The sequence below is a fragment of the Ptiloglossa arizonensis genome, chromosome 1, assembly GCF_051014685.1.
Source record: "Ptiloglossa arizonensis isolate GNS036 chromosome 1, iyPtiAriz1_principal, whole genome shotgun sequence".
NCBI lineage: Eukaryota > Metazoa > Arthropoda > Insecta > Hymenoptera > Colletidae > Ptiloglossa > Ptiloglossa arizonensis.
In genome coordinates this window covers 7,697,523-7,712,159 of record NC_135048.1, presented here as the reverse complement: position 1 = coordinate 7,712,159, position 14,637 = coordinate 7,697,523, and the positions used below count along the sequence as shown (strand labels likewise).

At 29.2% G+C, this 14,637-nt stretch overlaps 4 protein-coding genes across 4 annotated transcripts; 2 read left to right on the top strand and 2 right to left on the bottom strand.

Moving 5' to 3' along the window:
• The first annotated feature begins 246 nt into the window (after positions 1-246).
• On the top strand, positions 247-3,064 carry LOC143147005 (ATPase ASNA1 homolog). Its single transcript, XM_076311818.1, has 6 exons — positions 247-500; positions 587-795; positions 875-977; positions 1,093-1,243; positions 1,320-1,628; positions 1,707-3,064. Exons 1-6 carry the CDS (start codon positions 379-381, stop codon positions 1,824-1,826), a joined length of 1,014 nt encoding a protein of 337 aa, XP_076167933.1. The 5' UTR covers positions 247-378; the 3' UTR covers positions 1,827-3,064.
• On the bottom strand, positions 1,713-4,228 carry Gcat (Glycine C-acetyltransferase). The gene is made up of 6 exons (XM_076311760.1): positions 3,873-4,228; positions 3,506-3,792; positions 3,229-3,435; positions 2,666-2,858; positions 2,326-2,503; positions 1,713-2,234 (listed from the first exon to the last, which is right to left on the bottom strand). Exons 1-6 carry the CDS (start codon positions 4,035-4,037, stop codon positions 2,077-2,079), a joined length of 1,188 nt encoding a protein of 395 aa, XP_076167875.1. The 5' UTR covers positions 4,038-4,228; the 3' UTR covers positions 1,713-2,076.
• Positions 4,229-4,756: 528 nt separating this feature from the next.
• LOC143146968 (BOS complex subunit ncln) lies at positions 4,757-8,268 on the bottom strand. Its single transcript, XM_076311747.1, has 7 exons — positions 7,820-8,268; positions 7,543-7,730; positions 7,089-7,418; positions 6,790-6,999; positions 6,304-6,708; positions 6,016-6,236; positions 4,757-5,944 (listed from the first exon to the last, which is right to left on the bottom strand). The coding sequence occupies exons 1-7, from the start codon at positions 7,992-7,994 to the stop codon at positions 5,806-5,808; spliced, it is 1,668 nt and encodes a 555-aa protein (XP_076167862.1). The 5' UTR covers positions 7,995-8,268; the 3' UTR covers positions 4,757-5,805.
• A 3,603-nt stretch (positions 8,269-11,871) lies between these two features.
• Positions 11,872-14,083, top strand: Rae1 (ribonucleic acid export 1). The gene is made up of 6 exons (XM_076311807.1): positions 11,872-12,396; positions 12,491-12,664; positions 12,739-12,810; positions 12,877-13,158; positions 13,240-13,434; positions 13,778-14,083. The coding sequence occupies exons 1-6, from the start codon at positions 12,139-12,141 to the stop codon at positions 13,862-13,864; spliced, it is 1,068 nt and encodes a 355-aa protein (XP_076167922.1). The 5' UTR covers positions 11,872-12,138; the 3' UTR covers positions 13,865-14,083.
• The last annotated feature ends 554 nt before the right edge of the window (positions 14,084-14,637 follow it).

Here is a 14,637-nt window from a genome sequence, read left to right as displayed (position 1 = left end):
TCTTCAAAAAAGATCTTCAGATATATCTTTCTTTTAACTTTATCATATTACTAGATATAATAAGCAAAAACTCTCTTAAATAATTAAATGCAAATTTCTGTTTTAAATTTTACACAACTCTACTAATGTGGATATGTAATTTTGAAGTATTTTTAACGAAACGATTATGTGTTGCACGACATATCGATAGTGTAACATCGATGTTTCCTCTCCTACTAGTCTACGTATTCCATTTTGTTTTTATGCATTCAATGATATGTAGTTGACGTGGTGTGATTTTTCTGTTCTACTTCCTTCATGTCTCTTCCCCTATAGTAACGATAGTAGTAAATGACGTGTTAAATTTTTCAAAATACGTAACGTTGTGTTTCGGTGAATATGAATATAAATGACAGTGAACCGATCGAATACGAACCTTCCATTAGAAATGTAATTGACCAACAATCTTTACGATGGATATTCGTTGGTGGTAAAGGTGGAGTTGGTAAAACGACATGCAGGTAATCATAACCTGTAAAAATTGTTTATTATAACATTTCAAATGAATTATATTATACAACGAATTTATAATTATCTGTGTTTTTAGTTGTTCATTGGCTGTACTATTATCGAAAGTCAGAGAAAATGTGCTTATTATTTCGACGGATCCCGCACATAATATTTCCGATGCCTTTGATCAGAAATTCAGTAAAGTTCCGACGAAAGTAAAAGGTTTCGATAATTTATTTGCTATGGAAATAGATCCAAATCTTGGCATCACCGAATTACCTGAAGAATATTTTGAAAGTGACACTGGTAGGCTTTATTGACACAAATTTTATTTCCACTCTTCGTTTTATAACTGAATATTAATATCAATAGTCTTGTGCAACAGTTTCAGATGGTGAAGCAATGAGATTGAGTCGAAGTATAATGCAAGAAATTATAGGAACATTTCCTGGTATTGATGAGACAATGAGTTATGTAGAAGTTATGAAGTTAGTATCAAATTATTTAACCAGTACAAACTTATTGTTTTAGTTGAATGCAACATTACCTATATAATTAATATTTATATATAATGGGGTATTTAACATGTATCTACATTTTTAGGCTTGTCAAAGGAATGAATTTTTCTGTTGTTGTTTTTGATACTGCACCTACTGGACATACATTAAGGCTATTGTCATTTCCACAAATTGTAGAAAAGGGTCTGGGGAAACTAATGCGTTTAAAGATGAAAATTAACCCTTTCATTAGACAAGTATAAAAGATATACAATAATTAATATATGTTGGCAACATTTAAATAATTCTAATTTCAAGTATGTTTAATTACAGTTAACTTCTTTCTTGGGCATGACAGATTTCAATGTAGATACATTTTCTAATAAAATAGAGGAAATGCTTGAAGTTATTCGACAAGTTAATGAGCAATTCAGAAACCCTGATCAAACCACATTTATTTGTGTTTGCATAGCAGAATTTTTGTCACTTTACGAAACAGAGAGGCTTGTACAGGAATTGACAAAATGTGGTATTGATACTCATAATATTATAGTGAATCAACGATTATTTTTGAAAGAAGGAGATGCATCTTGTAGACTTTGCCTTGCAAGACACAAAATACAAACTAAATATTTAGAACAGGTAAACCAAAGTACACTTTAATCATGATATAATTAAATTTAAAAGCAGTGCAACTTAATTAACTAATTATTCTTCTAGACAATGGATTTGTATGAAGATTTCCATGTAACACAACTTCCTTTATTAGAAAACGAAATTCGTGGAGTTCAACAAATCAAAGAGTTTTCTGAAAATCTTATTAAGCCATATAAACCTTAAGTCTATATAATTAATGTTTAATAAGAATATATAACGTTATGTATAATCAAAAGTTTTGAAAACTAAAAATACCTTATACATTGTTAAATTTGTATAAAAGGTATTTTCTTTGTAATATTTAGTAGGAACATTTTCCTTTGCACATATTGGCTTGGCTTTGGTAACCATGCACATTGAACATTACTAATATTTGATTGATATGTAAATTTTATTTTTTTTATACAAATTTTAACAAGTAAATAAAGAGATATTAGGCAATAACTTCAAGTTCTTTTCCAACTTGTATAAATGAATTTATAGCGTGTTCTATGTCATTCTGTGAATGTGCAGCACTGATCTGAACACGTATTCTAGCTTTATCTTTTGGTACTACAGGATAACTAAACCCAATGACATAAATTCCTTTTTCTGTAAAAAGATAAGAATGTACTTAATATTTTGTTTCATATTTTTAAAATGCCCAAACATTATACATTAAAATATATTGTAAAATACATACCAATCATCTTATCAGCAAATTCAGTGGCTAGTCTTGCATCACCTATCATGATAGGACAGATAGGATGATTATCTCCAGTGATTGTAAAACCTGCTGCTTTTATACTGTTTCTAAACAGATTGGTGTTATTCTTTAGTTTATTCAGAAATTCTGTAGAATTTGTTACTAAATCCATGACCTACATACAATTTTAACAAAGAAAAAAACAGTTAATATGAATTAGAATTCTAGTATAATGTATCATTACCTTATAAAAGGCTTCTAATTTTCCTTGTACACCATTTTTTATTATTAGTCACCAGTTTAAAAAGTGTAAAAAAAGAAGTTTCTTTTAGCATACCTTACTTGCTGATGCAACTACAGGCGGTGGCAACGAATTCGAAAATAAATATGGCCTGCTGCATTGCCTTAATAAATTAATGAGTTCCTTTTTACTGGTTGTATAACCACCTGCTGCACCACCAAGAGCTTTACCTAATGTTGAGTTAATAATATCGATACTTCCCAAAAGATTGAAATAATCTTCTGTGCCTCTGCAATTGAATAACTTTATCACATACAAACATTACTGTTACCTAATATACACATATTACATATGTATGTGTATGTACATAATTTTACTATGTTATTGGAAAATGTTCCCTAATGTATGGTGTCTAAATATTTTTTGATTATATAGTTGCTTGGGATTGCTTCTTGTAACAAATACAAAAAATAAAGTATATAGCTTTTGTGGTAACATGATTGTTGAAATGTTTACAATTATTTGCCAGTAATGGTATCAGTAATAATGACAAACAGGCTTATTAAGAAATTGGGAAACATTAAGATAAATAATTTATATTAATAAATAAGAGTATTGATTAGAGATTGATATAAAAATTGTAACATAAATGTAATCACCTTCCAGTTTCTCCAAAGAAACCAGTAGCATGACAGTCATCCACAAAAGTAAGGGCATTATATTTTTGAGCAAGCTCAAGTATTTTTGGTAATGGTGCCACAGTGCCATCCATAGAAAAAACACCATCAGTTGCAATGAGACGTAAGCGTGAAGTCATATTATTTTGTAGTTTATTTTCTAAATCTGTCATATCTCTATGCTTATACCTTCATAAACGATAATTTTCTGATACAGTTATAAGTAAAGTAAACAAATATATTCATTGATGTCACTCACCTGTATTTCTTTGCTTTACATAATCTGATACCATCGATAATGGAGGCATGATTAAGTTCATCACTTAATACTGTATCTTCAGGTGTTAACAAAGTTTCAAAGAGTCCAGCATTTGCATCAAAGCAAGATGTATAAAGGATAGCATCTTCTCTGCCATGAAACTTAGAAATTTTCTTTTCTAATTCTACATGAATTTCTTGAGTACCACATATAAATCTTACAGAACTCAAACCAGCTCCATATTTATCTAGAGCAGTTTTTGCTGCTGAAATGACTTCTTTATTATCCTAAATTAAAAAAAATTAACTAATATAACATAAATTAATTTATGCAAAATCAAACATTTTTATCAAATTTTCATACTTACAGATAAGCCTAAATAATTGTTTGCACAAAAATTAAGAGCTTTTACTCCATTTGTTAGTACAATTCGTGTGCGTTGTGGCGAGGCAATTACTTGTTCATTTTTCCATGTGCCAGCTGCTTTTATTGCTTTTAATTGTGGTCTTATATGTTCTACTAAGAAACTCATATTCTTTTGTAATACTCACTTTTCTTGCACAAGTTTCAAACTTCTTAATACAATGAGTAATTAAATACACTGTTTTTCTAATAAATATTCTCTAAGCAATTAGATTAAAATTAAAAGAAATATAGTTTATTTGAAAATGGTATTCGTATCTTAAAGCACATTATAATGTAGGATATCTCAACATATGATGATTTTGAAGAAGTAGAGATAATAAACCAGTCAAACCTGTTTACATATACAACTACCATACTTACTTCAAAGGTTGGCATACACTGCATTAAGAATGGTTCATGTGTGAGCTTTCACAACAAATAACATTCATATCATATAACATATCAAATAATATGTTATAAAATTATAAGAACAATAACACTAATAGTAACATTTACTGTTAATATGTAATTACAATTTATGTAAGGTTAAAGAATACCTTTACTAAAAGTTGGATATTTAATTTCCATACCATTTATTTTACACTCTTCTTACATTTGCTCCTCGTAATTTTATTTAAATAATATATATAATAATTATTATTAAATATTTATTACGACTTATTCAAATAAATTATTTTCTAAATATCTTTTTCCCATCAGATCAATATTTTAATTACAAGCATATTTTTTTTAACATTATAATAGTATTTGACTATTAATTTTTTTAATTTTCTAACAAAACAAATTTGTTTCTATTAAACAATATCGCTATGTATATCAACATCCTATATTATTGATTTATACGTGATGTAATGTAATATTATTCAATACTACATAATTAAGTTGCTGCAAAAGTTCCATCTGTTAGTATATGTAAAATTGAAATTGAATTTTTCATTTTAGATATAAGTGTACAGTTTTGCTCAAATTACAGTATAACTAGATGAAGTAATCAATACTTTAAAAGTTATTTAACTAGACATTCGACAAAAATTAAAAAATATTAAATATACGGAATATTTCTTATTTCTAATATATGGTTCATTCTTTAAACATAAGGTTCTTCAATTATTTCGAGGAATAATTCTTCAGCTGGTCTCTGTATTCTGAAGACAACACTTATAGGAGTATCTAACATTTATTCAAATCAGTGGACAGAACTTCCACAATCACCTAATATAGTAAGAATATTGTATATTACACTATAAACATAGCAACAATTATTCAGCAGATATATTAAATGAATTCACTAGAATGCATTTGAATAAAACTAGCATACTTTATTCTATACAAGATTTGGAATTATTAGTAAATACATTGTTACATTAAAAGTTCTGTATTTATTTGCATTTATGCTTAAATCTGCCAGTCTTTTTTGTCATAAATTGCATTCTGAAATCTCACTATTTGGTCTGTCGTAACTTGGTCTTAATTATCACGTAATCTTACAGAATAATTTATTATAAAGCGACAAATAATACATTATCAAGATGTAATTTTTAATATAGATTTTTTGTTGCTTTTTTTTAACTTTTATTTTATCGTTCGTATGTTTATTATTGGAAGAAGTAAATGGATGAACTTTTGTCTTGACTAATTTCAATTCATAACGATATACTAATATAGATATCTATTATTCAAAATTTGAATAAGATGTAGAATGGTAGATAGTCTTTAATTCAGAATTAACATGAGCAAAATGAATGTATTACACATATAACTTTGCTTGATCTTCAGTTTTTACCTACAATGTTTGTTATATATTAAGATCCATTAAAAAAATCTGTAGCGAGTTTTTTACAATACAATAAAGTAGTTTTAACATTTCAACAACTTTAAGATGTTTTGTTCTTAACTGAAATGCGAGTCGCTAGAGAATATGCATGTGGGAAATTGTGTATGATCACATAAAGTATTCCCAAGTATACAATGATGGCAATTGTGAGAAAGAGATCAAATACAGCTGGTTTTACGCTGAAACGTAACAAATTACATTATCTACAAGGATTTCTGTTAATACTACCAAATGGAATTAAAATATTTACCTGTATACATTCAGTGTAGCTTTTGTAACATCGTAAAATACGAATTCTGGGTCCTGTTTATCAGCACTATGTAAGGTAACTTTGACATCTCCAAGATATCTAGCCATTGCTTCCTTCAATGTACCAACTAACATGTTATGTTTGTCTGCCAATAAGGGAGCAGCTCTTGGTTGTGATGCTAAGTAACTAAACCATAAAGATAATGATTCGTTTGAAACATCCTGTAAAAACAATATATTAAATAACATAGTTTATTTTGTGTTTCTTAACTAGAAAAATGTAGCATACCAATGGATCTGTAAAAATTTGACTAGAGCTCAAATTATATATATGTCTTGCTAATGCTTCCGCAACTACTTGAGTATGTTTGTATAATCTATCTATTTGTCCTGTTTTCATTAAATCTAAAATTGTTGACCTAATTGGATCTTCATGACTCTTTAAAGTGGATAAAGTTGTTGCTGGTAATCTTCGCATACTGTATCTTTCATGTTCCCAAGCTAGTGATTTATCAGCTAGATTTATTTTCTTATGCACACCTTCTACAGTAGTACCATTTAATGAATCAGATACAGCTTTAAGTTCTTTATAAAAGAGACCACCTGTAGAATTTTCTTTTGGTGGTTTTGAAACATGCACATAAATATTATCACTGGTAGATACTGTATCCAGACAGACTACATAGGCTGCATCCTAATAAAAAAAAAATTATAAATTGAATTCTATTATATTTGAATGTATGTCAATAATTAATCTTCTTGAAATATGTATTACTTGTATTATGGAGCCTTCAAGACCATCCAACTGATCCTCCAACCACTTTTTACTGCCTTGATAATTAAGCTTTCCAGCACCAGTTATGATGAAGACAATGTTGTATTGTGGTCTTGATCTGCTAGTAGAATACAAAGTAGAGAATAATCGTGCTATTTCTAGTAACATAGCCATTCCAGATGCATTACTGTCTGCTCCAAATGACAATTCCTATTTAATAATAATAAAACGTTTTATTTTTTAGATTTTTAGTGATTATACAATATTTTGAATAAATTTTATACCAAATATGTACTTACAGGTGCAACCCCAATACTGTCATAATGCGTTACTAAAGCTATTGTTGGTAATTTTTCCTCCGTCCTGGTGCCAGTTAATTTTCCATGTAATGTAGCTATTTTAACATCTGTCTTAGCAAGTGCTTGTCCAGTTGGTACTACCACTTGATAACCACTGGCAGATATAGAATTAAACATTGCTTCAGCAGCAGAACCAGCTTTTTCATCTGTAATAAATCCATTAGCTAGGTCATTCAAAATTGTTTGAAGATCTGGATGCCACGAAGCAAAATACACTGGTATTGCTGTTTCTGGTCCAAACATCATACACTCTTCTAGATTCATAATATGCTGAAACAAATGAGTTTAACATAGTTATTACAATATAGTTGTAATAAAGTAACCTTGAACTATAGTTGATAAAAAAAGTTGGCAATGTTAATGAAAATTTAATAAAAATAATCCAAGTATTAACCTGTTTCTCCTCCAATGTTAATTCAGCAATTTTCTCTGGTAGCACTACTATCAAAGCTCCTGCCTTATTTTTAATGGAGTAAAAGAGATTTGGTGTTAGATCTAAGGCTTTAGCAACGACACAGTGCCTAGAGGTACTCCATCCAGTGAGAGATCTTGCTTCCAAAGAAACTGGAGCACTACGACAACCTGAATAAAAAATTTAATTTTATCATACATATGGTACTTGATTATGCTAATTGAATTTCGATTAAAATAAAATACAAGAATTTAGTTACCGTGAGGTTCACCGTGTAAGTCATACTGGTGCATTCGATACACAGGGAATTCGTGTGATGCCGCAACTGGGTTAACCGGAGAAATAATAATAAAGATCGGTAAAATTATTAATAAATAGTATGGTAAATATCCTCGACATAATTCCGCAAAACTATCACATTCTTCTAACCACATTCTTCCAAACTTCACTTAGACAATATATTCCTAATTATTCTCATCGACCTACTACCACGCGACGAACTATGCTTAAGTCGTCTTTCTTCTGCCACAGATGAGATATGGAGGAATAGACCTAGTATCCAATGGAGGCATGTGTCACACGACTTGGTTGGCTCTTATCATTTTAGTGTTAAATTCACCGTTATCGATTCTGAATGGAATAAGATTACAACGTTAATGGCGATACAAATTAAAATAAACAAAGTCAGAAAATGCAGAATATTTTTTAAAACTTTTCTCTGTAATTTCTATCATTAGTAGTATTAAAATTGTAATATATCCTGAATTGGTACGTCAATAGTTTCATTCTACACTATTGTATTTATTGATAATATATGTTTGTATCCACTTCGAGCTCATCGGCTCAGGGGCAAATTATATATCGAATTATAGCATATAATGACAATATAAGATTATATACTTAACCTATATTGTACAGTACATGCTAGTTTAAATCATTTAAGTTATCTAAAGGTATTATAATAGTGTAAAAATTTACTAATAATTAGTTATCTACTATTTGGCTTTTTTAGATAAAGTGTAGTTTAAAATATATCTATATTGAGTGGTAGTTGCCAACTATGCCAAGTTCTTTAACAATTTAAGTCGTTGAGAGTTCGTAATTAAATATTACCGAATCACAGGATTGAGGTTACATATTGTATTTTGACATACTATATTAACAAAGTGGGTTATTGACTTGTTTTATTTTATATACCTAATGATTTGTTTGTGCTATAATAATTAAAGCTAGCGCAGCAAATCCATACAATTATATTTCTTGGTAATAATAAAATAAACTTGAGTATATTTATTTCTATTTAATAATAATGTAATTTTCACCTTAGTTTCTCTTACGTATCTGTTTGAGCAAGGAGAACTACTGTGAAAAAAAGTCTAAAAAGCATTGACAAGAAGAGTCTCAGAAGTGACATTCATCAATTGTAATGAAATTTGACAGAGTGTTAGATCTATTGTGTTGTTCAGAAAGTTCGTGCTGATTTTTATGGAAAATTCAAAGGCAACATATTTAAATTTCAGTATACATTTAATGAATTATATAATTACCATTTTGTTCTACAACCTTTCTCCATCTTTCAAGCAACTTGAAGATTCCATCCTTACAGAAGTTTTCAGGTTTCTCTGTGAAAAACTTTTCAATGTGATTTTTACATTGACTAAAGAGTTAAAGTTTTTACTATTAAAGGAATTTTGTAAAAACCTAAATAAGTGAAAATCTGAGGGTGTAATATTTAGAGCAACCAAGCTCGAATAACTTTAATTGATTAGTCAAAAACATATGAGGCTACAAATTTTCCTATTAAAACACTGTCCTTCAGATTTTGGACATTTATGTTCAATTGCTGCCTTTAATTCATCTGATTGTGAGAAATACTTTTTTGAATTTATTGTCTGGTTGTTTGATAGAAGCTTATAATATACCATTCCTTTTCAGTTCTACCAGATACAAAGCATGACTTTCTTCAGATGAAGACTGACTTTTGGGGTTGTTAAAGGTGGTTTATTTTGTTTTCCTCAGGATCTTTTTAGGTCAAAATTATTATAAATAATCTATTTTTTATTTCTCATTACTACTTGCTTTAAAAATTGTCTTTTCATTGTGTTCATAGAGTGAGTTGCAAATGGAAATGCAACCCAGCAAATTTTTTTCCATTAAATTGTAAGGAACACATACATCAAAACATTTTACAATGTTTTATAAAATGGTTTTTAATATTTTTAACATTTCTGTTAATTCATATGTCGTCTAGCATGGATTATTCTCCATTAGTTATTTGATATGATCTTCATCAGAGGTGGACTTCTGCAGAGTTCTTTCACCAGAAATAGTACATATTTTTTCTACTATTTGTTTGGCATTTTTATTTTCTGGAAAAAGAAAAGCACCAAATGCCTATAATGTACTTTTTTTTCTTCATATTCAAAAGAAAAGGCTACTCGCACCTTTATGCTTCTGAATCCTATAAAATTATTACACCTCACTAACGTTTTTTGATAAGATTTGCCTATTTGGAGTACGTCAACAGGATTACCTTGGATACAACAAGGTTACACTCAAAAGCAAGAAATCAAAAGCTAACAGGTTTTGGCATTGCCTAAAAAAGGAAAGCCTGTTGGTCAAATAGACTGCTGTGCTTTTGTTCAATCTCAAACCGTCAAATGTGGTAATTTTAAGCCAGAACTGTATGGGTGGTATCCCACTACGATGATCTTTGGAGAAGTAACATTAGCACTCCCTTGAATAAAAGAGTTCACCAAGTGCAAGACTCCAATTGCTTACAGTTATGAAACCAGAGGTGAAGCCAAGAAGATCTACAATACATTTCATGGTGGACATTTTCTCGGAATTGACTGTGCCAACTTGGTTGATTGAAAAGACTTTTAATATTCTGTCCCTCAATCTTGACTTTTTTCATTATGAAAGGTATGGTACAACAAAGATTGATGATAATTTTTGAGCATAAGAATATGTACATTAAGGATTAATTGATCAACACTCCCATCCATTGTTGTAATGGAGAACATTACCAGAAGAAGGGAAAAATAGCTAGTGGAAGCTATTTCACTCAGTTTATTGAGTCAATTGTCAACTACATGTATCTTGATAACTTAATGTTTTGTTGAAGACCAATAATACCATTCAGGCGATAAAAGTTTTGGAGATGAGTCTGAGGAGGTAATCTCTCCTTTGGGATTTCAAAATACATATGTATCTGACCTAACCTTTCCAAACAAATATAATCATTTTGTTCAAAGTAAGCACGTGTTCGGTGACTTATAAACGGGAGCGTATATTATGTTTAAACAATTTTAAACTTTATATATATAGTGAAAAATAGATTATGTTAAAATTGGTCTGCAGTGTTGGATGTGTAGAAATATCTATTGCTTACTAAAAAGTACAAGGAAGACACGTTTGAGAATTCAATATAAAATGATTTATCATAACAATAATATTTTGTCAATATAACTACAACAATATATAAATATATACATAACAAACAATTGAATAAAATAGTATAAAATTTTCGATATAAGATGCAATTTAATTAATAAAAATACCACATATACATATACCACTCATCAAGCTTCTACTCATCTATAGAAATTGATGGCACCATCTATTCATAAAAAATGGGAATTATTACTCTACAAACTTGGTCGTTTTACTTTCAACGAAAAATGTTATATTAGTTCGGCGTGTTTCGCGGTAGATGGCTAAATGTGCTATTGCACAGGTTACTGTAGATTATTAATTCAAGGATTTAGCTATTATTTATTAAATATGTATATTGAGTTTTTAGATTAAATTTTGGTACGTATAAATCAGACACAAGTGTCCATAAAATAAAAATAATACTCTATCAATAATTTTGCAATATCAAAATTTATAAGATCATTAGTTTAAGAATTAAATTATTTTAATAAGTATGTGTATGTATGTACGGCGAGGGTAAAATAAAGTTGATTCTATAAAATGTAATATAACAAATCATTATTGAAATGTTGACGGAACATTGGTATTTATTCGATTTCCTTGGCGCGATATTTAAATTCAGGATTTATCACGCTTTCTAACAAAGTGGAAAGATTCGTAGATGTATAGTATTATGCAATATAATTTTTCAATATTTGCATTTGTAAGTGCATTAGGGACCAATTTAGTTTAATAATTTCCGTTTTATGAATATTTGATATATGTTTGTATACATCATTTCAAATAAAGTATCATTTTTTTTAAACGACAGTTATGTATGTGATGTGTGTGTGTATATATATAAGTATTGCACTTCTTAGCAGCAAGAATAGTTGTGAGTCAAAACGCGTGATCGACACATCGTCACCTATCTACGTCTTTCTGTGATTTTATGAATCTGAAATTTATACACGAGTATTCGTTCTATGGTGATATATTCAAGGCTAGGGTAATATTTTGTATTACTTGATACTAAAATAATATGATATGAATGCGTGAGTGTCGAATGTTTCTATAAACGCATTTTGTACTTTAACTACGTTTCAATTAATGATGTCATTTTGTATCGAGTAAACGTTTCTGAGGCGACAGTAATCAAACATGTTCAATCAAAGCGGTGGATTAAGAACCGGCGCATCATCTACGTCGAATCCAATGCAAGATTTTGAGGTTGTTTCTCCTCCGGATGATTCTATCTCTAGTCTCGTGTTTAGTCCTGCCTCTATCCCACAAAATTTTCTCGTTGCTGGCTCATGGGACTGCAATGTTCGTTGCTGGGAAGTTGAGCAATCTGGTAAAACAGTGCCTAAATCAATGCAATCTATGGCAGCACCGATTCTTGATGTTTGTTGGAGCGATGTAAGTTTAGCAATTTATTCTTTTTCTTTGCATTTTTCAAAGTGATTCCATTTGAACTATTTTTAAGATCATGTAACCTTTTTTGTTAAAATAGGATGGAACAAAAGTATTCATGGCATCTATCGACAAAACAGCAAAATGTTGGGATTTAGCTTCGAATCAGAGTATACAAGTTGCAGCACACGATGCACCTATCAAAACTTGTCATTGGATAAAAGCAAGTACATATTCATGTCTTATGACAGGTTCTTGGGACAAAACATTAAGAGTATGTTTCTATTTATATTATTTGTAATACATTGTATTCCAACATTTTAGTACCACTTATTAAATGCATTTTAGTTTTGGGATTTGCGGAGCCCTAAGCCAGCAATGACTATAAACTTAATCGAAAGATGCTATTGTGCAGATGTTGTAAGTACATATTGTTGTAATTTTATAATATAGTTTCTGTTTTAACTATTTTTTCAATTGCAATAGGATTATCCAATGGCAGTAGTCGGCACTGCAGGGCGTGGATTGATAGTTTATCAATTAGAAGGTAGTCCTCGAGAATATAAAACAGTAGAATTGAATCTGAAGTACCAATATCGATGTGTTGCAATCTTCAGAGACAAGAAAAAGGTTCCTACTGGTTTTGCAATTGGTAGTACAGAAGGTCGTGTAGCAATACACCATTTGAATTTATCCTCAAAAGAGAATTTTACTTTTAAATGTCATAGAGTAAATGGAACACCTAATGGATATCAAGATATTTATGCGGTTAGTACGAATTTAATAAAATATTAATTGTAATGTATAATAATTAAAAAATGCAGTAATAATTTTTTGTTACATATTTAGGTAAATGACATAGCATTTCATCCAGTTCATGGCACTGTTGCAACTGTTGGGGGTGATGGTACTTTTGGATTTTGGGACAAAGATTCACGAACAAAATTGAAATCTTCTGAACCTATGGAGCAACCTATTACTCGATGCTGCTTTAATCACAATGGTCAAATATTTGCATATGCAGTATCCTATGATTGGTCAAAGGTAATATTATTCCTTATATGTAGCAAATTTATGCATTTGTACAATGAATCACTGCATTTGTCTTGAAAGCTGTTATTAATAAAAAAAATGACATTTTATTTGAAATAACAAAGGTATTTTGTTAATGCTTCTATTTTAAATTAAAATATTTTTACCATATTATTAAAGGGTTAAAGGATACTAATAACTTTTATAAGTTTCAATTAATTTAATGTATATACACAGAATATTTGTTTCTAAAGAAACATCGTTGTTGATAGTATTTTAAATTAATTTTATTTTTAAGATTATATATAACATTCAAAAGAAAAAAGGATTAAATACTGCATTATTAATGTTACAGGGTCACGAGTATTATAATCCATCGAAGAAAAACTCCATATTTCTTAGACCGTGTTTTGAAGAATTAAAAGCTAAGGCTACACCATAAAACTGTTGGAGCGTTTCTTAATCTATCTAAGAAGTTTTTAAATTCTGTGATGTGTTTCAAGATACAGTTTCTATACTTACAATTATCGAATATGCTGTTCACATTGATAAATTATAACTTTTTATCTTTTAAATATAGGAGAAGCTTTCTGATTTTACTTCATTATAATAAACTGTGAATAGTTTATAATAGAATATAATACAATTGTAGTTTACATTTTCTTTGTATATTTTTTTTATTATTTTGTTATATAAGCCCATTGTACAAAGTTGTATATACATGCGAGAAAAGTATTGTTCTTTTTTCACGATTGTAGAAATGTAAAAAAATAATTCCGGTAAACATTTTTTTTAAGTATTTCAAAATTAATGCACAAATCAAACTATCTGCTTCTAGCGCTTTTTAAAATAAATATAAATCCAATTTTATGTTTTTAAACCAATATTGGTAACACGAACTTTTTAGCAAAGATAAGTTTTTAGGAATACTATCTGCCATTGGGTTTTGTAACGAATCATTTAATGTTGAATTCTATTGAAGGCTCATTAAAATAAAAAAGTTAATCTCTCATAGGTATGTTGCAAAGAGCGATGATTCTATTTATCATTTCTCGATGTCCATTGTGAGTATGAAAATTGAACGTAGAAGTTCAAAAAAAAAATATTTTTTCTAATATTTCAAATGTCAATCATTTTGTAAAATTTATCAAATAAGAAATTGCTAAAAAAGAGTGGTCAGAATTTTTCTCTTGATATAGAACTATAGTTGTTTAA

What these genes read in the sequence shown, in the direction of transcription:
- LOC143147005 (XM_076311818.1), top strand. Translation starts at nt 379, where the DNA reads ATGAATATAAATGACAGTGAACCGATCGAATACGAACCTTCCATTAGA. An exon ending in AGTTATGTAGAAGTTATGAA is followed by an intron (nt 978 to 1,092) that starts GTTAGTATCAAA and finishes CTACATTTTTAG; the next exon opens with GCTTGTCAAAGGAATGAATT. An exon ending in AAACTAAATATTTAGAACAG is followed by an intron (nt 1,629 to 1,706) that starts GTAAACCAAAGT and finishes TTATTCTTCTAG; the next exon opens with ACAATGGATTTGTATGAAGA.
- Gcat (XM_076311760.1), bottom strand. Translation starts at nt 4,037, where the DNA reads ATGAGTTTCTTAGTAGAACATATAAGACCACAATTAAAAGCAATAAAA. An exon ending in ACAATTATTTAGGCTTATCT is followed by an intron (nt 3,793 to 3,872) that starts GTAAGTATGAAA and finishes TTTTTAATTTAG; the next exon opens with GATAATAAAGAAGTCATTTC. An exon ending in TGTAAAGCAAAGAAATACAG is followed by an intron (nt 3,436 to 3,505) that starts GTGAGTGACATC and finishes TCGTTTATGAAG; the next exon opens with GTATAAGCATAGAGATATGA.
- LOC143146968 (XM_076311747.1), bottom strand. Translation starts at nt 7,994, where the DNA reads ATGTGGTTAGAAGAATGTGATAGTTTTGCGGAATTATGTCGAGGATAT. An exon ending in CTTACACGGTGAACCTCACG is followed by an intron (nt 7,731 to 7,819) that starts GTAACTAAATTC and finishes TTTTTTATTCAG; the next exon opens with GTTGTCGTAGTGCTCCAGTT. An exon ending in AAATTTTTACAGATCCATTG is followed by an intron (nt 6,237 to 6,303) that starts GTATGCTACATT and finishes TTGTTTTTACAG; the next exon opens with GATGTTTCAAACGAATCATT.
- Rae1 (XM_076311807.1), top strand. Translation starts at nt 12,139, where the DNA reads ATGTTCAATCAAAGCGGTGGATTAAGAACCGGCGCATCATCTACGTCG. An exon ending in CTTGGGACAAAACATTAAGA is followed by an intron (nt 12,665 to 12,738) that starts GTATGTTTCTAT and finishes AATGCATTTTAG; the next exon opens with TTTTGGGATTTGCGGAGCCC. An exon ending in GATATCAAGATATTTATGCG is followed by an intron (nt 13,159 to 13,239) that starts GTTAGTACGAAT and finishes TTACATATTTAG; the next exon opens with GTAAATGACATAGCATTTCA.